Genomic DNA, 23989 nt, shown 5'->3' on the forward strand with positions numbered 1-23989 from the left:
CGGTTTGAGTGCTCTGCCCACAATGCTCCAAACGTTCTCAATTGGCGAGAGATCCCACTACCATCCACGGCGTCTCCAGACACATCTTTGCTGGTTATCGGAGCTCAGTTGGATGCAGGACTGCTCACTGAAAACTATTATAACCCAGTGAATGAAATTACAGGCGGGAGACAAGTTTGGAAACGCCCCAAATAGCGATAGGATACAAACCAGATGGGCGCCCGCCATCCAGGAGTGATGGACTGGGATGCTATTTGTTTTCATAACTGGTTTTAGCAAGAAGGAGCTCCAGCCCATACGCCCCATATTTCAGTGAGTAAACTCAAGTGCCACTGCACACATCGATTACTCTCACGATTCGGCGATACTCCGTGGCCGTCGAGATCACTTGACATTTCAGCCAGTTTTTTTCTAGCCGGATAATCTCAAGAAAAATGTTTTTCACGGCACTCTACAATACGAGGAGAGATACTGGAAATTCCTGAAGAAATGACTAAGAACGGAATTAGGAGCTTCCGCGAAAGTCTTCAGCAATGAATTCCCAATGACGAAAGCTATCTGTGTGATGTACTTTTTAAGAATTAAACTTGTGTTTTGCTTTTCACTAATGACAATATGTGTAGAACAGTCATCTGTAAGTTACATTGCTGAAAACAAAATGGCCCAAATGGCTCTGAGCACTATGGGACTTAAGATCGGAGGTCAGCAGTCCCCTAGAACTTATAACTACTTAAACCTAACTAACCTAAGGACACCACACACGGCCATGCCCGAGGTAGGATTCGAATCTGCGACAGTAGCGGTCTCGCGGTTCCAGACTGAAGCGCCTAGAACCGCTCGGCTACACCGGCCGGCACTGCTGGAAACAGGCGTATACACTAAACCTCATTGTATCCAAATGGAAATGTACTACTTGCCATGGGCCACTCACAAAGGGATCCGCTATAAGTCGTCCTCTGACACAGTCGAAACTTGGCAGGGTGATAGATGGATGAAAATAAAGACACGTATTTTGGCTTAGTTGCCAATACGTACTGTCTTCCGAGAAAATGAAGGGCAAAGTTTAGACACGACTTCATCAAGCTACTCGCGCGGTGTAACACCAAGTGCGTTGGTAGCGCAGTGGCTGAGAGCCGGTTTTGAAATTTCGCACTCCGTGTTCAAATCTAGTTTTATGTTCTTTATGTTGAGGAAGTGACTTCGCATGTTGCTCCTGGCCTTCCGAATTTTTGTGCTATGAATGTTTTTATGGATGCACTGGTTCTCTTGAAGCATAAAAGTAAAATATGAGGCAAAAATAGTAATACTCGGATTTTGTTATTAATTTGTGATTACATTTAATTATATACGATTTGTGATGGTACAACCTATTTTGATAAGATTTGAAATGCTTATTTCCTTTTTCGATTATTCCATAGTGTTTTATGATGTGACAAATATATTGATTAACATTCTTCCGCGACAATAAAAGAAAAATATGACATAAGATAGGATCTAAAACACGGGGTGCGAAATTTGGAAGCTGTGCTCTTAGCCACTGCGCTGCCAAATCATTCGGTGTTAAGATGAGCGAGTGGAGTGAATCACGTCCATCGTTTGACAATCATTTTCTCGAAAAGGATAGAGTGTTGGCACGTAAGCCAAACTGGTTTTGGTACAACAGTTTCCGACCTAATTCTAACGACATGTACTTCCTGTACAGCGACGAATATTTTGAAATGACGTATGAATCGGAGCACGTTGAGGATCAGACTCTGAACACTGCGGCATTGCCACGTTCTTGTTTCCTAAGGTACGCTGAAGACATCCTCCTGATATGGTCTCACTATGAAAATGCGCTGAAGTACAGGGTGTTTCAAAAATGACCAGTATATTTGAAACGGCAATAAACACTAAACGAGCAGCGATAGAAATACACCGTTTGTTGCAATATGCTTGGGACAACAGTACAATGGCAGACAAACTTTCGAAATTACAGTAGTTACAATTGTCAACAACAGATGGCGCAGCGGGCTGGGAAACTCTATAGTACGATATTTTCCACATATCCACCATGCGTAGCAATAATATGGCGTAGTCTCTGAATGAAATTACCCGAAACCTTTGACAGCGTGTCTGGCGGAATGGCTTCACATGCAGATGAGATGTACTGCTTCAGCTGTTCAATTGTTTCTGGATTCCGGCGGTACACCTGGTCTTTCAAGTGTCCCCACAGAAAGAAGTCACAGGGGTTCATGTTTGGCGAATAGGGAGGCCAATCCACGCCGCCTTCTGTATGTTTCGGGTAGCCCAAAGCAATCACACGATCATCGAAATATTCATTCAGGAAATTAAAGACGTCGGCCGTGCGATGTGGCAGGGCACCATCTTGCATAAACTACGAGGTGTTCGCAGTGTCGTCTAAGGCAGTTTGTACCGCCACAAATTCACGAAGAATGTCCAGATAGCGTGATGCAGTAATCGTTTCGGATCTGAAAAATGGGCCAATGATTCCTTTGGAAGAAATGGCGGCCCAGACCAGTACTTTTTGAGGATGCAGGGACGATGGGACTGCAACATGGGGCTTTTCGGTTCCCCATATGCGCCAGTTCTGTTTATCGATGAAGCCGTCCAGGTAAAAATAAGCTTCGTCAGTAAACCAAATGTTGCCCACATGCATATCGCCGTCATCAATCCTGTGCACTATATCGTTAGCGAATGTCTCTCGTGCAGCAATGGTAGCGGCGCTGAGGGGTTGCCGCGTTTGAATTTTGTATAGATAGAGGTGTAAACTCTGGCGCATGAGACGATACGTGGACTTTGGCGTCATTTGGACCGCAGCTGCAACACGGCGAACGGAAACCCGAGGCCGCTGTTGGATCACCTGCTGCACTAGCTGCGCGTTGACCTCTGTGGTTGCCCTACGCGGTCGCCCTACCTTTCCAGCACGTTCATCCGTCACGTTCCCAGTCCGTTGATATTTTTCAAACAGATCCTTTATTGTATCGCTTTTCGGTCCTTTGGTTACATTAAACCTTCATTGAAAACTTCGTCTTGTTGAAACAACACTGTGTTCTAGGCGGTGGAATTCCAACTCCAGAAAAATCCTCCGTTGTCAGGAATAAACCATGTTGTCCACAGCACACTTGCACGTTGTTAACAGCACACGCTTACAGCAGAAAGACGACGTACAGAATGGCGCGCCCACAGACTGCGTTGTCTTTTATATCTTTCAAATCACTTGCAGCGCCATCTGTTGTTGAAAATTGTAACTACTATAATTTCGAAAGTTAGTCCACCTCAAAATATACTGTTGTCCCAAGCATATTGCAAGAAACGGTGTATTTCTATCGCTGCTCGCTTAGTTTTTCTTGCCGTTTCAAATATACCGGTCATTTTTGAAACACCCTGTAGTTTGCCAATTGCATGAACGGCGTCCATCCCAACATTAAATTTACCATCGTGATGGAGAAGGGTGGCAAGCAACCGTTCTTGGATATTTTAACTGAGCGGAAAGCATGTGGTCGGCCTGGTCATTCAGTGTACAGGACATAGACGCACACCCACCGATAACTGAATGCCGACAGTTTACGCCATACCGTACATAAGGAAGTAGCACTCAACACATTAGTACACAGAGCAAAAGTTATTTCTGAGGACGACCACGTACAGTCTGAATTCCAACACTTCAGACACGTGTTCAGAGAGAACGGTTATAGCGAGACAGACACGGCAACCCTTCCAGGTGCCACCGATGAAGGACACCTTGTGAATCGGCAGAAGAGGGCAAACCGGTTGCTTTTCTGCCCATAATATGGGGCAACGAGCAGCAAGATAGGACGTGATCTGCAGAGGCACGGATTGCGACGAGTGTTCCTGCTCGCCCCCAAGATACGAGATGTGCTGCGCCCTGTTAAAGACGGTATAGCTTTTCGTGTGTCAGATGTGTATGGTGTCCCTTGCGAATGCGGCGGCGTCTACGTATAGAGGGTAGACATTAATAAAACCGACAAACAGCAAGGACGGATTCCTGACAGGAAATGGAGGACAAAAGGTCCTATAAACATGTGTCGAGAAATGCTTCGTTGCCACGGTAGGCTCCTCTGACCACGCCCCTCGTGCTCCTTGTGTGCTGCAGACTGAGAGATTGACTGAGAGTGCTGTAAGCAGCAGAATGGTCCGGTATTCATGTCGGGAACAAGCCAAGATGGTGTCTGTGTACGGCGAAAGAGATGAAAACGTTCGAGAGGCAGCACGGCTATAGCAAAACAAGTACTCTCACAGACAAAAACCACATATCACACAACGTTTGAAGCCATTTCTGGCCGTTTGTATGATCAAGGGTCCTTTCAAACAGACGAACATGTAGGGAGGCGGCGGTCTATGCGTACACCACATTTGGAGAGCCTGATTCTACAGTATACCGAGACGAACGCTTGTACAAGCTCCAGGGAAGTGGCTCGCCAATAGGGTGTAAGCCCGTGTACGATGCGATGTGTATCCCGCATGGCAACCGTTACTATCCCTCTCATCTGCAATGCGATGGAGGCCACGTCGAACATTTGTTGTGATGTGGATGCGTTGTAGCTGTGTACTATGTTCAGGGACGATTTGTTGTCGTAGCACGCGCACCGTCCATTTCCGGATACATGTTCAAAGGACCTGTTTTCCTCGATTTCCAATCAAGAATCTATGCCTGCTGTTTGTCGGTTTTATTAATGATCACACAGTGTACGCCATACAGTTCGGACAGTCACAGAACTATGTACAAAGCACAAGCGATATATTAAACAACAGGAAATTGTCTAGTTGGCCATAGCTGAGCATTGTCTGAAAACGGACACAACATACAGTTTGGAAACACGAGGCTTATGCGTCAACATATTGGTATTATTTTCTTTTGTAAAGGATGCGGCTGAGACCAGAATAAACAGCAACAATTTAAACAGAGATCAAGGGTAGACTATTAAAAGGGCGTGGGGGCGGGCTTTGGATACCGAAAGAAAGCAAAGCAGCATTCTTAACGCTTGTAGAAAGACGGGAGCGGCAGTCTGAAACATGTCACCGACCCCTCGCGCCACCTGACGTCACTCGGCACCGCAGCGTCGTTTTGGCCCTCTCCGTTAGGTCCCAGAGGCTGCAGTCGCCAGTCCCGGCACTCAGTGGTTTTCACTCCTGAGGACGCTGGCAGCGATAGCCACCGAAAGCTCTTGGATTTTATTGGAATTGACGCAGCTTGAAAACCCAGAAAATTTTATTCAGGTTTCCCTTTATTTTCATGCTTCTTTCCCAAGTTTCGAATGTATCAAAGAACGACCTATGGCGGATTCCTCTTGTTAGTAGCAACGAAGACACACGATATCCAACAGCTCTACTGGAAAGAAAAAGTAAAATAACACGGGAAGTAGAAGAAGTGGAGAATACGACAGTACGCAAAGGGAGAAGGGATGGCACAGGGGGGGGGGGGGGGGGGGGGGAGCAGCGGTCACGCACCACGGCCTTGTCGACGGAGGGCTGCCTGGAGGAGGGCGCCATGCTGAGCCGCGCGGAGGCGGTGGCGCGCGCGTAGCGGTCCACCGAGGAGTCGCGGCTGGGCGGCCGCTTGTAGTGGTCGAAGCGGTCCGTCATCGTCTGCTGGTAGCTGAAGCCCGGCGGCTCGCCGCCCGCCGCCGCCTTCACGTGCGGCGTGTTGCGCTGCAGCGAGCCGCCGCCGCCGCCGCCGCCGCCGCCGCCACCGACGCTCCCGCCGCCGCTGCCGCCGCCCCCGACTGGCACGCCGTCTTCGTACGACACTGCGTTCCCCACCTGTCGGAAAAGGAACGTCTCACTATTACCATCCTACACCACCTTGCATCCGTGTCGCAAAGGTTGCGTCCGATCTCCGCCCCTAATACATTGAAGGTTTGACGCAATGCTCCGTCCTCTGCTCGTCCTGTATACCAGACCAGCCTGCCCCCTCTGCCGATTTATATTACTGCAGGACGGAGATTATCTATACCGCTATATAAAGACAGTACGCTCTTTGACGTCGTTACCAAAAATCTCTAAAAGTTCTTGACGGATTTGCTTCAAATTTTTACGCTACGCTGTAATATACATTCAGACTGTGGGAACACTATTACCAAAAATCTCGAAAAGTACTTGACCAACTGACCTCAAATTCTGATACGAAACTCTAAGAAACGTTCGATCAGTCTTTAGATTACACATTTCTGTAATCAGTACATATACATAAAAGAGAAAGTTTGTTAGCAATCGTTTCGCAACAAGTACAATGTTGCGTTCTCTGCTAATAATAATCTGAAGAGAAACTTCATTCATAATTTGAAATCCATTCGCTCCCCTATAGAAAGTTCTGGCGTCTATAAGATCATCTGTGATACCTGCTCCTCCTATTATATAGGGCAAACTGGGCGTGCTTTCACCATCAGATATAAAGTACATCTTTTGAGAAAGAACGGCACCAGTTTTTAAATTCATCCTTTGCCGATCATCTTTTAATTACTGGACACATGCCTAAAGCCATAGGCGATAGCAATATTCTGCATGCCGAAAAGAAGGGGCGTAGGATTGATGTTTTAGAGGAATTGGAGATTTTCAAACATCTCTCTCATCATGATGGCCTCATTCTCAATGAACAACTGCAGCTGCGAAATAAAAACTTTTTCGACTGTATAAAGCCACTGCTTGATCTTTGATTCAGATTTCCTCATGCAATTAACCGAAATGTTGTTTTCCTGTTCCATCTTTGCTGTTTTCTTGTATGTCATAACTGACGTTTTTTTCTTTTTTACGTTACAAAATGTATCTCTGTTTAAAGCAGATAAATATGTAACTTCATCTTATTATTATTAGCGCTTACGTTATGCCTGAATCAGTTTCATCACATTTTCATGTGTCTAATTTTGAATGTACAGTAGCCTAGTTGTTTCTGCGGCTACTAGGTGGCGCTCGTAGCAACACCATGCTTATTTGCCCACACTTTCTAACGTGGACACCTCAGTCTTGTTGCAATCCTTGTTCGCTCAAGCAGCCCTTAGCGGCTCGCCATCTTATTTACAACTATTCATGACGTCGCCTTTCCGGCTTAGATTTTTTAAAATGTGGATTGTAAGTACTGCACCTCTTTCCAGTCAGTACAAACTTTAATTTTATTAATGTATTATATACTTAACATGTTTTAGAACAGTTAGTCTAATTCTGAAGACGACGCTCTTAGTAGCGTGGAAACCTGGTCAATTTTGACTTAATATTTGTGACCGAGGGCTTATTTGTTCTAATATAATCTTTAAAAGTTCTTCACCGATTTACTTCAGATTTTGATATGTTAATCCAATAACTTCTGGGCGACCATATGCTATAAACTTTTTAAACAACAACTTTTCTCTTACGACCGGCTGCGAGAAAGACAATGTGCTGCTGTGCTGTACAAATGTGCGGTTCGGTTTTCTTTTTTGGGATCAGTTCAGAATGACAACAGCAGGGCAATTAAACAAAATTGTTTCTCCAATACATATTCTTTCTACTTATAAATAATTCTGAAAAAGAAATTGTATACACAACAATGTGCTGTTGTATTTTCTTCCTAGGAGTCTGTTTTAACAGAAAATCCTATCTACGGTTTTTTCGGCTTACGATTAGAAAACTACTACGGAATCTGAATCGTTCGGATTTTCGTAATCCTACTCGTTCGCAAATTAAAACTGTTTGAAATAATGTCACTGAAGCTACTATCCTCACAGAGCTAGCAGCTGGAGAGGTTTCCCACATACCCCGTATATCAAAGATCCTAACCGACTTACCTACTGGTTTTAAGCAACTTCAGTCCTCAGTCAATGTTTCATTTGCAGTAACAATAAACAAAGCTCAAAGTCGGACAGAGGCAGAAAGAGCAGATGGACAGATTAGTCGGGGGAGGAAACTGACACGAGCGGGTGGAGAGTGGAGGCAGAAGAAGAAGGGCAGAGAGAGGGCAAGGAGGAGATGGGCAGAGAGAGAGAGAGAGAGAGAGAGAGAGAGAGAGGGGGGGGGGGGCGGGAATGAGGACGTATATCGGATACCCATACACATTTATCAACTGCGCAGCATTGGTGGGTTCGCTAGTGATTTTTTCCGCATCTACTATGTACACAATGGTCCACGGGAAGTGGAAGCAGGCGGCGAAGTGGCGTCCAGCTGAAAGATTTGCACCGGGCGTTGTGCCGCACAACATTATTATTCTATAGCATAATGCAGGACTTTAAAAATATTGTTAGTCATTAACGCACACCTCGTCTCAGAGGTAGTTGATTTAAATCCTGGTGGTGGAAGAAATATTCAGCATCAGTATTTGTCTGAAAGGGGGCGAAAGGTGGTGGTGTGAAGTTCCAGATCACTAGGTTTCGTGCGACTATCAGCCAATAAATTCTAAACCTTTCCACAGAATCTCACGGACTGAGGGCATACCGCCCTGTTGATCCGGTCCGTCGGGTGGGCACGTTCAGCCCGGCGGTCTCCAAAGGTGCTACTCGAGACTAGTAGTTCACGCTCCGGCCCCTAGTTTCACTCCTTCCTGTCCCTCATTATGAATCAAGGTAAACATGACACTTTCGTTACAGTCATCTACACTCAGCAGATGCACTTACGACACCGCGTGGGCAGTGCCCATTGTAGGTGGAACAATAATTTCCTTTCAAATTACTTGGCTGAACAACCCCTCGAGGTCTTCCGGCCAACAATGCCACAATAATCTGTATACGCTACATATTTGCCCCAGACGAATCATGAATCATTCTAGCGACGATACGGACCGCCAATGGGGAACTACACTGACGTAAGCGATACTGTCAAAGGGCAGGTTGATATGCCCAGGGCGTGGAACGAACATTTCGAAAAAGCCGAAGCTGACTGGCTATTCGTGTGCTTCTGTCATGAGCACTTACAGAAAGTGGCAAAAAAAACACGATAAAACCACGAGTACGAGTAGGTGGCAAGGTTCTGGACGTCCACTCTTCATCACAGAACGTGTTTATCGGAGGACTGCCTGCTTTGTAAAGAGGACAGGTGGCTAAGTACTGTACATCTGACGACACAGTGCAATGCTTGTGCAGGCATAAGTGTTTCCGAGTAGATCGTTGAACGCATATGTTGAACATGGGCTTCCACAGCAGACGGCTCATATGTGTCCCCATGTTGACTCAACAGCAGGGTCATTCATGAATACAGTACGCAGGGGATCATCAGGTTTGTCCAGAGTGGAACATAGATCTATGTAAACATGTCTCCTGCTACGACGAATCACGTTTCTTGCTACTTCAGGCCGAGGGTAGTGCCCGGGAATGCCGTCGTCCAGGCGAACAGGTCCCACGAAACATGCACCACGCCACCGACGGTACCTGAGGAGGTGGGGGGGGCAATAGTACGCCATTGAGGTCATTAAACTGGGCTTCCATGGTAAAGGAAAGGTATCACGAAGCCGTAGACAATGAAAATATTATTCTGGACCAATTTCACACTTGATCTATTCCCCGATGTGGATGACATCTACCAGCAAATAAACTTCCTCGTCACAAGGCCACAATCGTGATAATGTGGTTCGACAAACGTGATAGTGAACTGACGTTCGTGCCTTAGCCACCAAATTCACCTAGCGTAAAACTGATGAAATCCATCTGGGACGCCATCGGGTGCCAGTCCCTTGCCTACAAACCGTCTGCCCGTAATTACGAGAAATGTGTGACCAGTGCATAGACATGTGCTGCCACATACGTACGGAAACCTGCGAACGACTTGTCAAATAAATGCCACGCTTTGAGAAGGTATAAAATAAATAATAAAAATAACACCATGATCGTGAAGATAAACTACAAGCCAGTCATGAGGAACAATTTTAAGTAGACCGTAGGTTAGTAAGAAGTTTGCTGCTTCAAACAACCGTTTCTTTTACCTCACAAAATAATTACAAATTCTCTGCGGGAGGGAGACGCGCTACTAGGTCCAGGTGATAGGCAGCCAGTACAATCAACGGGGGGCGCTGGGCGTCGGCCACCTGTTGCTTTCGAATGTTTAAGCTACGCGACAAATGGAGCGCATTTGCCTGCAGCCTGTTTCACGGGCAGAGGAAGGCCGTGCTGCAGCAATCCGGGCACAGTGCATTCTGGCGAAAAGCGTGCAGGTTCCGAGGTTCAAGCTGCATGTCAGATCAGTCGTATGCCCTTTCCGTAATGCGAACGACGGAGACGCGAGATTCGTAGGAACAGCGTTGATGTTACCGCCGCGATACAACGATACTATATATTTGAGTCACATCCACTCTGTTTTAGACGCGTAAATTGCATTAAAGTTCTCGAATTTCCGACAACTGTCACCTCCATCAACGTCAGGAGTTATCCTTAGATTTGGAGCGTCAAGTGCTCACTATGTTGAATGATTTATAGGTAAGTGCATATTCAGAGCATTTTCAAGCATCACTGTTCCCGTTACAGCAATATGTCAGTTGTAAAATGGTTCTGTTTGTACTATGAAACTATAGACTGTCGAAAATGAATATGTCTCATCATTATGTGAATTATAATCTATGTTTTTATGAAATGCTAAACTAACTGTGTTAGAAAGAAATTCATACATGACCTTCGTAGTAGATCAAAGACGTTGAGGAGAGTTACAAAATATTCCTGTCGGAATAACCTTAGCGGGGCTAGCTCAGTTATTTAATGGCTTAAGTTACCTACGATGTGTACATAAGAAAAATATGCTTAGGCAGCTGTAAGTTAACAAAGGCAAAGAATGCAGTAAAAGATGAGTAACGAACATCTACAGCACGTATCACTATTTGTGTCCAATGACGAGCCTAACCGTTACGACCACCTGATTAACATCATGCTGGTTCACCTGCGCAGCACGACATATTGGCGTTTCTGCGTGGCGTGGATCTGACAACTCACTGGTACGATTCAGCAGGTTTGTAACACCTGACGCCTGGTGCAGTTCCTAATTACGGGCATGTGGTTTGTGAGCGAAAGTCATGACACTCTCCCGCACTAAGACTACTCAGCGTGTTTACTCCAAACCCAGATTAAAATTCCAGATTTCTCCGGGTTTTCTAAGGATTAATTCTAATTTTCAAGATGTATATTTTATTAGTTCTTCGGAAATTTTAATAAGAAGAGGTATACCAATACACATTGTATAGGTAGTTCAAAAGATCTATGCCAATACAAGAATCCAAATAACTGGGGATAATGAAGAAACAACAAAGGTTATTAATTTAGGAGTTCGACAAGATTGCAGCTTCTCTCCGCTGCTTTTTAATATATACACTGACGACATTATACGCCAATGGACAATGAAACTAAAGGAGTATACATATAACTTCAACCAAAAAGATTACATTATGACTATGTTATTTGAAGATGACGGAGTGTTTATTTCGAATAATGAAGATGGACTGCAGAGACCTGCACACGAACAATACGAATCATGCCAGATATATAATATGTCAATAACAATACAAAAAAAAGCCATGACATTCTCTGGAAAAAATCCAGTAACAACAAAAATAATTATAGACAACAAGAGTATAGAGCAAGTAGATAGATTCAAATTTCATGCTGTCGTACACGGGAGACCTAGGTCAAACAGACAAAATTGAGAAATTTAAATACTTAAATGGCACTATCGGAAGAGCCCTCCAACGTAAAGTAAGAAAAAAAATACATTTAAAATGTTATAAAGTTATGTCAGTGCCAACATTGCTACATGGAAATGAATCTTGGGCAATGAAAAAGAAAGATAAAATAAGATTACAAGGCAATGAAATGAAATTCCTCAGGTACATAGCAGGATACACCAAGCTAAACTACAAAAGAAATACAGATATCACGAAGGAATTAAATATTTTCGATATAAACAGTAAGACTCACGAATACCGACAAAAATGGATATCCCATCTGTTACGAATGGACAAATCAAGATTACCACTACATTTTTGGAGATATACTCCGCAAGGTAAAAGACGCATTGGAAGACCTGAAAAAAGATGGAAGGACCAGGTGTAGCTGCAACAGGCTGAGGGAAAGCCTAATGCATGACGGAAGGAGAGGAAGATTTTACAATCTTATCAACTGCTACGCTCATTTGGAGTCACATTGAACCTTACGGAATATTTGTAATTTATTTTAGTAACAAAATATAGGGAACATTGAAAAAAAATTTCCCCATTAAAATACTTGCAGAATTTAGCCACAAAAAGTTAACTAACATGGCAGATCAAAATATTGTGTAAACTATTTAAAAAAGTATTATGTTTTGCGACAAGCACAATTGTTATATAATATTTAAATATCTATAAAAACAAAAAGTGGTTGTGTAAATATTGTTAAAAGTGATTAATTAAACTGTGTTACAGCTTCAGTTCCAAAACCATTGTTAGTCTTCCCACGCAAATAAATGCAATTATTTTTTTTTCTGAATTAACTTAGTAAATGTAGCTACACAGTCTTCCTATTTAGAGACATTATACTTTTCACGTAACAAGTATGCTTTTCTTTCATGACACATAAATTTTTAATGAGTCTTCGTAAGTTAAGTCCTGAAATATTTTTACATCAGTCCATTCACTTAACTGTTTTTCACATAAATGTCCATTACGTATCAGTGTATCTTTGGAAAGCAAATATAAAATAAAAATATTGTATACATTTAACTCTAACCCATTTTGAAAATTTTGTGGCACAGCCTTAATTTCCGCATCCGTCTCTGCTGCTTAAGGTGTTGCTTCCCGTAAAAATTTTTGTCTTTTGGTCTCTAGTTCTTTTTATCTCCTGAAGCAGCCTTTTTCGTCTTTCTTGTCCATCTGTCTTGTTTTTCTCTTCTCCCTTTTTTCTTCTCAATAAATTCCACATATTTTGAATAAGTATTTTGTGCAGCGTGAACGTGGCTCTTAGGGACTCAAACACTGTGCACACAACAGACAAACCTCTTTCAAGCGCAGCATTTTCGTGAGAAAGGACTTTACCATCTTCAAAATTGAAAGAAAATTAGGACAAGGCTTAGGCGAGTCTGCGATGAGAGAAAACCAGAATTTATTCAGAGTCTGTGTGTCGGAACTGAATTTTTTTTTATTGCTTCAGTTGCATCAGGCAACTTGCAGATATCTTGCTTTATTTTGTCAGCTTTTTCTCCCATGAACCACAGCTCGTGGCACCTTAACGCATCTGAACAAGACACAAGTGATAGCTCAGCTGTTGCTGTCTGTTCTGCCATAGTACCTGGGTCAAAACGAGATGGCCTCGTCAACTTAAAAGAAACACCTATCCACCAGTTTTTTGAGGATGGCCAAACACGCTTCACGGCACTGATTTCTAAATTGCAGCACTTGTAGTTCTGACAAATTCTTCACTTCGGTTTGGAAACGTAAGTTGATTTCTTTGGCTGGTGACATATGCGGATGTGATGGAAGACCAACTTTTGATAAATTAGTTTATTCTCTAACACACTTTTCTTTACAACTCTGTCCATTACAGAAGTTACTAGAAATGTAAGTAAAGGAAAGCTACCATCGGCTTTTCTGACTGAAAGAGTGTCAAAACGGGCTCACGTAATGTTGCAGCCGTAATAAAAAAAGATAATATTGCTGGGCGAAGTTCATCTTTCGGAGCGACTGCGACAGCTTTGAATTTATGATTATATTTGTCCAGAGGGTGTTTTGCACCTTCTTTCTCAACTATTTCAACATAATTTTTCCAGAAACCTAGCTTTATATTTGCTGTCGTGGCTACCCTCACATTTTTATCCCATCGAATTGAACAAAACTTTAGAGGAAAACATCACACGATGTATTCGGCATGAAACGTCCTATTCTAGATGGCGAATCTTTGAAAAGAAAATGTGAAATACTCAAAAATTCTGTTGTTTTCCACTGTGTAGCTTTCATGCCCTCTTTAAAAGCACCGTGTACCACATGCAAGCCACAACTACCAACATCAATGAGAATAGCACTAGTAGGACTTTATATCTTAGCTCAGAATTAAGTTTCCTCAGATCCTCCCAGTTTGCTGTTGGACCATCCATAGCCAACTAATTATTTTTTTTTTCAGATTAACTTCTTCTATTCTTTTCAAACCGTTTATCAGATTACTTGCTTTAGTGCTACTGAGAAAAACTAAAGAATATGTTAGAACCTGCCCAAGCTTCCCATCAAAATAGTGTATAAGAATATCTATTTATTGCCGTCGGGACACTTTATTTAAACTTTCATCAAGACCAACTATTATAAAAGAATATAATTCAAGATCCGTTGCAATTTGTTTAGAAAATACGGAGATAAGGGCTGTGTTGTGGTATATGCTAATTTGTCCTTAATTACATTTTCGTTGCAATTTCACTATCAGGGGAAGTAGCTTTAAAATTTGTTGGAGCGTCTGCTGCACTTCGGAAAGAGCTGCAATGAAGCACCACAATGTTTCTGCTTTTGTTAACACTCTCCCGTAATACAAATCTCTAGAGTCCACTTGTTGGCAGTCTGGCTGGCGCTGGTGCTTCAGATGTGAGTCTTGTTGTGAACTGGACTCTTTCTGACTGAGCATTCTCTGCCTTCTAGCAAAGAGAATACGTACTGGAACAATGGACATTGTACATGCTTGTCGGATAAATTCAATAATAATTATATTCTCTAAAATACTGTATCTGACCAATAACTCTACTTTCTTCGGAGTTCTCCTGTAACTGTTTGAAAAATACTTTTTGTTGAAGTATCAAGAGAATGCTTAGGCCGATTTGATTTAGTATTACTTTGGCGGGCAGTTCTTCCTATTGATCCTACGTTTATAATTTTATAGCACCATGTGCAACATGCATGGATTTCAGATTTTGAATCGGCCAAACCCAAGTATACTCCAACTCATAAAATGGATTATATCTAGTGGTTGACATTTCAGTAAGTGCCACAATACATAGTAAACCCTGTTTAGTGGTGTTTGTTGCCAGCATGAAGGCACCTAATTGTTTAAATACAGGATTTAATTTATTTTAAATAGTTCTGAAACTTTGATTTTTATCGTTTCTCATCGACTTTTTTTTCAGCAGTTAGTACTACTTAGTTGACCACCTTGGGAAAAGACACCAGTTTACAGCGCCGCATGTGAATTTAATTGTTGGCTGGTTAAAAAAATCGTAAGTGCCGCAATTAATAATGTGTTATGTATACAGATAAAGCATTCCTTCACTGTGTATCGTCTTCAAAAATTAATTCAATGATTTATCTCTGCGTGTCTACTGTCACTACACTAACATTTTAATTCGCATTAAATCATTCTTACAAATTGATACATAAGGCAACAGGAAACTAACGGTTATCAAAGTTCCTGACATTAATTCGGCAGACTACAACACAACTTTTGTAATGTAATTAACAATACAGTTAACGTGCTAAATTTTATTTAAACTGTAACAATGTGCTACCTTTTTTCAGTACACAATTATCGCTCGACACAGTCCAGCAGCAAAAAAATAAGACTAGACTACACGCAGCGGCGAGTAACAATCAATGTGACCACTTGCAACTATATATATATATATATATTTTTTTCCTGCGCTGCTGAAGAGGTCATCTTGTTCTCTAATCCTGATGTTTTACGAGACTGTCAGACTCGTTTTGTGTTTAATCACGTTCAACGCACCATGATTGCGTCACGTAAACGTAGCTTTTGTACTGCGTACTGAAGCAGGAATATCACCAACTTTATAATCGAAGTTTACCGAAAACGAACGGGATTAAGTAAAAAAAAAAAAAAACCTCGCCGTATATGTTACGCCGTGTTTGAAGAAGTGAAGTCACAATATATCGTCCACAGAACATTCTCACCGCCATAATAAATTTAATTCCTCTTCAAAATAATGGGCAGGGTACATTACAAACCGTTAATTTAAAACATATAGCATTAAGACTTAAAAATCAAATTTCATGGTTTTTCCCGGATTTTTAAAGACGGGCAAAAATCCCTTATATTTCCCGGTTTTTTAAGATTCTTGGTACAGTAGACACCCTGCTGTTAGCGACATACCAATTTCCAAAGTTCTGAGGTGACTTTGGTTCAAATGGCTCTGAGCACTATACGACTTAACTTCTGAGATCATCAGTCCCCTAGACGACATAAAGGTAACGACCCTCTAACAAAAAAATAATAACAGGTAGACTGTCTTTCTCGAATGGTAGCAGAATCGACTCAAGGAAACAGTATTTTCGGCAATTATATGCTAGCATAGCCACTCTCTCCAGACGTCTCACCATAACTTGCATGACCTCGACCGCTCAGCGTATGATACAATATGTTTGGTAAAAGGCAAGTTATGACGTTGACATACCAACATAATTGTATGAAAATGTAGTTAGTGTGGCTTGAATGCATACCCATACTGTTCTGTTTCACTTTGCTTTGACCTCTTTACCGATATCCCGCACTTGTACTTGGAAGAGTGAGTAGTTGTGCAACATTATGAGGTCACTGAAAAACGTTTGTTGTTCAGATGTTATAACACTAAAATCTTCGTGCTTTTGGTCGTATTATATCGATGTTTTGTTTCTTCGTAATAAAGTTCCTCTCTTAGAGCTTGAATTAAATTTAGTCTCTTGGTATGATGCGTAGTTTCGAATGCGAATAGCTCATATCGCTGATTTTGGGATGTGTGATTTATATTCTGACCACCTTTTCGTGCGGTTTGGAGCGTTCGAGGTAACGAACTTTCTTTGTAAGTGAAATACCGATAATAAGGAGCGCACATTTCGATTTTATATCGCGAAAATTGGGACATTCTCAGAGTTGTGACACTTTTTTGCTATTGATGTTCTAAAATCACACTCAAGGACTTTTCAAATTTTCGGACGAATGCTTTTTAAATGATGTATTTTGTAATAATTGGAATTTGTTTCAAGTGAGGCTACAGCGATTTAACAAGCGGTAAAGTAAACATAATATTATTATTATTATTATTATCACTATTATATTTAATACATTTATTACTACTATCATTATTGATATTACAGCGTGGGGAGCAGGAGGACAAAGCACAAGCTGTGTGACATCGCTCGGGAGACAACAAGGAAACCGGGCTTTTCGGGATATCGTATGTAGCAAACAGAAGCTATGTTTTCGAGAGATCTGCGCTGGTAGTGACTGAGACGGTCGCTTTCTTGAAGGTGGGCCTCAGTGTCTGAGCTGGGACCCGGTGCTGGGGCGACACGGGTGGAGCTCAGTGCTGTGCAGCGGCTGCCCGCTGCCTCGTGGCAGTTCTGTTTTAAAGGGAGGCCGGCCTCACAGCTGACACCGCCCACGCTGCGCGCGGGGCCGCGCCGCCCACGCACCCGGCCACCAGCGGGACACCTGTTGGCGCTGCGAAGGCCACCGGCGTGGGTGTGGCTGCGGCTGCCGCCCCAGCTGAGGCTCCGCGCGTGGGCGTGGCCGCGGGTGTGGGGTTGTTTTGACGGCGGCCACCGCCTCTGCATTAATACCGCCAGCTCCATCTGCAACGTCTCCCCCTTAGCACTCGACACAACGCGGCTATTTCCAGGAGCCAAGAACGAACCAGCCGAGTCAGCGCTGACACCTCAGTTTCAAAACATTGTCCTTTCGACGATATCCGACCACGCCTTGTAGGTGCTTCACTTTTTTTTCCAGTCTGTGTACTTCTGGATGCCATGCAGAGCCTCCAGTAACCTGACCTTTCTTCTGATAACAGTGGTCTGCAGACTGCTATCTTCACATATTCCTTGTTCATTTCATTTCATATTTTGCCTGTCCACTGAACCTTTGACTTTTTCGATAGCACCGCATTGCAAATGCTTCGATTTGCTTCTCCTCCAGATTTCCAACGTGCCACATTCACCTTCTGTAGAATGTTGTGTCACAAACGTTCACTTGTGTAACTTTTCTTTCTGAAGTTTAAGGCAATGTTTGAAGGGCCGATCTAATTTAAGAAAGCTCCTTTGCGACGTTCCTGAGTCACAGCCATACAATATTTTTTGAGAGAATACACCGCTGTTTGACTGTATATTTCTGTACATTTCTGGTGTACAATCTAGATTTCGGCTTTCACGCCATTAACGAGGATATAGATCTTAGATCGTTACCGTATTTTTCTGTATACTGTGCAGGATGAGAAATACGCAGTTCAGCAAGTTTGTTGAACTGTGTATTTGTCATCCTGCGCCAGCCGTTGTGGCCGAGCGGCTCTAGGCGCTTCAGTCTGGAACCGCGTGACCGCTCCGGTCGCAGGTTCGAATCCTGTCTGGGGCATGGACGTGTGTGATGTCCTTAGGTTAGTTAGGTTTAAGTAGTTCTAAGTTCTAGGGGACTGATGATCTCAGATGTTAAGTCCCATAGTGCTCAGAGCCATTTGCACCATTTTTTGTCATCCTCCACAGTACACTGAAAAATACGGTAACAGTCTAAAGATCGTTGTACTCGATAACGGCGCGAAAGCCTAAGTCTAGATAGAATACAGGAAATATATAGAAATATACAGTCAAATGGCGGTGTATTCTTTCAAATAATCCTTGTGGTATCTTTCTAATTTCGGGTACCATGCCTATTCTCACTTCGTAGACGGGAGCATTCTTCGACTTTTTCCAGAACTGTGTCGTGTCCAGCTCTGGTGTTATCATTTCGTTATTCTTATTTCTACTGTTCTTCATCACAGTCATCTTTGCTTTGTTTATCTATTGGCAATATTATAAACTAACTACACTGCTCATTCCTTTCATCATATGTTTTAACTCTTCCTGTCAGCTATCCTTAATGTCTACGCAGTCTGCAAACCTTCATATTGCTACCTGTTTCCCTTGCACATCCATTCGTCTTCTGTAATTTTCTTTCACTCGCTTCAGTGCTTCTTCGGCGCGCAATTTGATGAAGTGTTGATGGTAAACTGCAATCCTGTCTTACAACATTATTACCTCGATCTTGTCTTTCTTTCCACTATTATTACTCCTACTTGTGTGATGTAGATGTTTTATAGAGTATATTGTCCAATTTTTCAAATCTTTCATTTCAGCTCTGAACGAGAAGAAATGCGCTCACGGATGGTTTTCTCCCTTTCGGAGCTTTAGCACATTGATAGTGGTGTGTTGTGCTTCCATTTTTTCATCTTAGAAATATGTCATTTGCCTTTATACTTATGAAACCTGAAGTAGACGTCTCGTTATCTTTTCTATTCTACTTCTGCGGATAAGTTTGTTAAATCTCTTAAGCTTCCTCTTCTGGTGTCATATTCTTCAGTTCTCTCTTTTAAATGATGTTTTGTGATGTAGGGTATTTTTGTATGCTGGGAAGGTGAACACGGTCTTCGCCTCTTTTAATTTCTAAGTCTCCCCCGAAGTCTAGTTATGTCAGTTCTTGATGGTAGCCGAATGATACTGCACCTGTCTTTAGCGTTTGCTAGGAACCACGCAGGTACATGCGGTTCAGTTAGCCTTCGCGGTATCCTGAGCATCGCTGACTTCAAGTTTCACTCCTTGCTGAGGGGTTTAACCACTTTTGACGAGTAAGGCACCAGACTGCCGGTTCGCAATGTATCGAAGTTCTGGTTCAACAATTTTTTTATGTGTGCGCAGCGTAGTTTCAGGCCTCGCTCACTTTCTGTGTCGCCTGAATCATGAGCCACGTCCAATAAGGAAATAAAGATGTGCACTGTTAGAGACTCGTAAGAGACAGGTAGATCAGAAATTGGGAAGAGAACCTGCAACTTCTTTTCTAACGTAAAAGATAGATCAAGAATGCAGCACTTGCCACCTGCCGAGGGACTTATACGTTACCTATCAGCACGTGGTCCACATCTCAGCTGTTTACTAAAAATACACCAATATGTCTGTGGCTGTGGAGCAATCAGAACGCTGGATCACACTTTCTGGGAGTGTGACAATAAGTAATACGTTACAGGCCAGACATAAACGTCTTTGGTAATATGCCATCCTACAGCACAATAAGGAATGAGGAACTGAGGTACAATCTAAACCTGCTGAGAGCCAAAATGTCGGATTACGAAGTGCAAGTCTACATGGGCGACAGACGACCAATAAGAAGGAATGCATCATGAAAACGAGATGCACCACAGGAGAAGACCCAAACACTACGTCCTCGCTAGAACACTGAGGAGATGAACCTTACAGATGAAGGGGGTGGGGGCATACACCTTAGCCACCTGTGAGTAATACTCAGTAGGTGCTAACAACCGGGAAAAAATGAGAAAATTTTTGCTTCTGACAGCAACTGCGGTAGTGCAGTATGGTGTAGTGCTGTGTACTGTAATACAGGATATAAATTATAAAATATGTGAAGTAATAAGGAGTTCAGAACAGATGCATCGCAGCATGTGCCTTCTGCATTCCGGACAATCATGTAATACATATGTAGACTTGTTTGATCCGAGGTGTGAGGACTTTTCCAATTTCTCGATTTTTTCCACTTATTTTACTTCCTTTAAACAGCATTTGAAATTTTGTGTTAGCAAATGATGTGTTATATAAAAGTTGATCTGTTTTGGCAAATACATAAAATACTAAAATCTCTTCACTTTCTCGCTTTCAATGTGATTGCTATCTAGCGTTTTCGAAAGATATTTAGCTGATCCTTTGTTCATATTTACAATGTTTAGAAACACATTCTTCGGCTTCTGGGTCAGTCCTGGATTCTGTTAAGGTGTTGGAACCCTCCAGTCCTGAAATTCTTAACATTTTGGAACACTTAGTGCAGTTTTGTTCATATCCACTTACACGTATCCTCCTTTAATATTGTCATTAAGTCATTATTTTCCATTTTTTATTAATTTTTATTTAGTGTGTTATTTTCTACCTTTACATTTATTCGTAAGCAAATGTTAATTACAGTGCAGTCATGCTTGCTAACTCAAGGAACATTAGAATCAACCACGCGAATATGTGAAAAATCTCTTGTTTGAAGTTACGTGCCCTCAGTCTATTAAAGAAGGTCATCGTTGCAGCATGAAATGATTCCATATACTCCGACGGACCACAGATGTGAGGCTTGTGTTCCTGCAGAGGATGGAAATGCTTTCTACGCTACAACTTTATTCGTGAGGTTCTGTTTCACACAAGGACAGGCCAACGAAAGAGAGGGATTGATGAAAAGATAACTACACTTCTGCATCATATATCGGTTCTTTTAACGAAATTAATTCTAACTCTGCGGCAATACGGTTGATTCCGACATACTTTCAGTGCGTTCGCTGCGGTTATTCGTTATTCTCTCATTATATCCGACTTTGAACGAGTTCCGTCCGTAATGCTGTCTGTGTCGATACTAATCTTCCTCCTCAGAAATTCGACGGACCAGACTTTCACGCAGCTATTTACTGTTGTTCTGTGTGCATGACATGTCGAATATACGGGTTCTTTAGTAATAACATGGCGGGGGCAAGATGAAAACGCAACCATTTACAAAACCACTGTTTCCAGAAAACCACATGTGCCTCGGAGGGAACCGTGTATTACTGTTAGTCATCTCTTTTCTTATTCCATTCGCAAATGGAGCGAAGGAAAACGATTGTCTATATGCTTCTGTACGAGACCTAATTTCTTTGATGTTGTCTTCGCGGTCCTTACACATATTTACACTAGCGGCAGTAGAAGCGTTCAGTAGTTAGCTGCAAATATCTGTTCACTACAAGTTCTCAGTAGCGCTCCCCGAGAAAATCCATTTGAGATCACGAAGTACTCCCGTATTCGGATCTCGATAACAAGGCGAGCAGCACGCTTCTAAATTGCCTCGATGCCTTCTTTTAATCTGACATTGTACGAATCCCAAATAGTCGAACAGTACTCAGGAATAGTTTGCACGAGTGTTCTGTACGTACTCTGCTTTGCGGATGAGCTACTTTCCCGAAACTCTCCCAACAAACCGAAGTCGACTACAAGCGTGCCCAGCTAACGTTCTTAGGTGCTCGTTCCATTACAGATCGCTTTACTACTTTACGTGTCGATATTTAATCGACGTGACTTTGATAAACGGCACACTACTAATACTGTATTCGAACATTACAGGATTGCTTTTCTATTAACCTTCACTACTTACGTTTCTCCTGCCAGTCATCACACCAACTAGAAATTTTGCCCCAGTTATCCTGAAGCTTCCTGCAGTCGCTCAATGACGACACCTTCCCGTGCACCACACCGTCGTCAGCAAATAGCCAGAGACTGCCAATCACCATACCTGTCAGATAATTTATGTTTATAGGGTGCAAGAGCGGTGATACCACGCTTTATCGGGATGCTCCTAATGATATCCTTGTCTCCCGTGAACTCTCGCCGTCCAAGAACGTACTGGGTTCTATTAATTCAGGGGACCACACTTTGGTTCAGGTCGAAAAAGATCGATTTTCGGTTTTCATCATATTTCGATAGATTAAGGTTTTATTTAAGTACTCTGAAAAGGATTCTGCAGAAATTTTTTTTGCGAGCATTTTCCTACCACGTGTGTTTATGTGCCACGCCCACTTTCCTGTCACCCACTTTTCTGCATATATTTTAGATATTTACACCCCCTACATTGCACGTTAGGCATTTTTTTTACTACAGAGTGTGTTGGCTTCCCTTGGCATGCAACGGTCGGTATTCTTTTGTTTCTGCTGTTTGTAAGCAACACGCTTTCAAACACGCGGTAAGTTTTGTTCACGTGTGACTGCGAGTAGTTGTTATAGAAAACTTGCAGGTATACTATGGGCAGCCAATTAGGAGAAATAAAAAAAAATCTGCAGGCAATGAAGAGTGATGTTTGGGCCATATTCTTCCATAAGTCCTCTACTGATGATAAGCCATGTCATGGATTGCGTCCATCAGGAGAAATTCGTGGTGCAAATACAATAGGGCCAGGCAACTGGAGAATCTTATTCTCACCAGCATTCTCTTCCTGCTGCTGTTATTACAGTAGTTAAACCTATTTTCAGAGACTTGGCTCATCCTGACCTTCTAAGGAAATGTCTGCATGGGCAGACACAGAACCCAAATGAATGTCTCAACAGCATATTTTGGAATCGCCTTCCTAAAACTGTATTTGTAAGTATGCATACAATGAAACTAGGAGTTCATGATGCTGTTATTACATTCACGTGTGATAAAATTGGAAAGTGTTGTGTACTGTAAAAGCTGGGAATTAATCCTGGTGAAAATATGATCATTGGGCTGCTACATTGCGATAAAGTGAGGATAGCCAACGCAGACAGGTCTGCATCTAATATGGCCAAGAAAGCAAGACAAACATCCAGGAAGGTGAAAAAGAAGCTGGAAGACCTGCTAGAGGCCAAAGAGGGGCCATCATATGCAGCAGGTCAGTTTTAATTAACTGTAAGTAACGAATTCCAAAAGCTTTTTTCTTTAAGGTTAATTTCCCACAAACTAAAACTTTCAGTACGTATGCCCTATTATATCAGAGACTATCATAGATAAATGAATGAAATTTTCAGAGACTCTGCATAACACAAAAAGCCACCTGTGGTACTACATTCATTAATATTCCCCCATTAGGAAATCCCCAAAAAAAATATTTTGTGCATAAAAAACTTAATATATTTTGTTAATAAATTTAAAAAACTATTTCTTAAAAACTACAAAACGCATAAAGTAGAATTTGTACAGTTGACTCTTAGCATCATGTAATATATAGTAAAAATATTAAGGTCCTGCATCAAATAGTTTTTTCAGAAATGGGTCAAATACTTGCCTAAATTAACATGGGTGAGATAGGCAGGGTGTCGTCAACTTACGATATCTTCGAGCCACTCACGTATCTGAGAATTTATTCCGTATGTTAAGGCTTTCGTTACCAGTCGGCACTGAGGCACCGTGCCCTACCTTCTGCACCGAGACGAATTTTAAGTTGGGGTGTTCTTATCGTTTCACGACTTTCTCACATGTACGTTATTACCTTTGTGGCCCACAAACGACAATGATTTCATGTGACCAAAGCTAAATATGACCACCAACTAAAGACAGCACAGGGCATACATAACCCAAACCGTTGTCTAT

At 42.3% G+C, this 23989-nt stretch overlaps 1 protein-coding gene across 2 annotated transcripts in view; it reads right to left on the minus strand.

Annotated features, from left to right (window-relative positions):
• Positions 1–23989, minus strand: part of LOC126273462 (junctophilin-1) — an 815451-nt gene that overhangs the window by 175546 nt on the left and 615916 nt on the right. For both annotated transcript variants that reach the window (XM_049977021.1, XM_049977022.1), the window contains exon 8: positions 5473–5784. In XM_049977021.1, the coding sequence (XP_049832978.1) occupies positions 5473–5784 (312 nt within the window). The remainder of the gene's footprint in view (positions 1–5472; positions 5785–23989) is intronic.

This window comes from Schistocerca gregaria, chromosome 5, assembly GCF_023897955.1.
Source record: "Schistocerca gregaria isolate iqSchGreg1 chromosome 5, iqSchGreg1.2, whole genome shotgun sequence".
Classification (NCBI taxonomy): domain Eukaryota; kingdom Metazoa; phylum Arthropoda; class Insecta; order Orthoptera; family Acrididae; genus Schistocerca; species Schistocerca gregaria.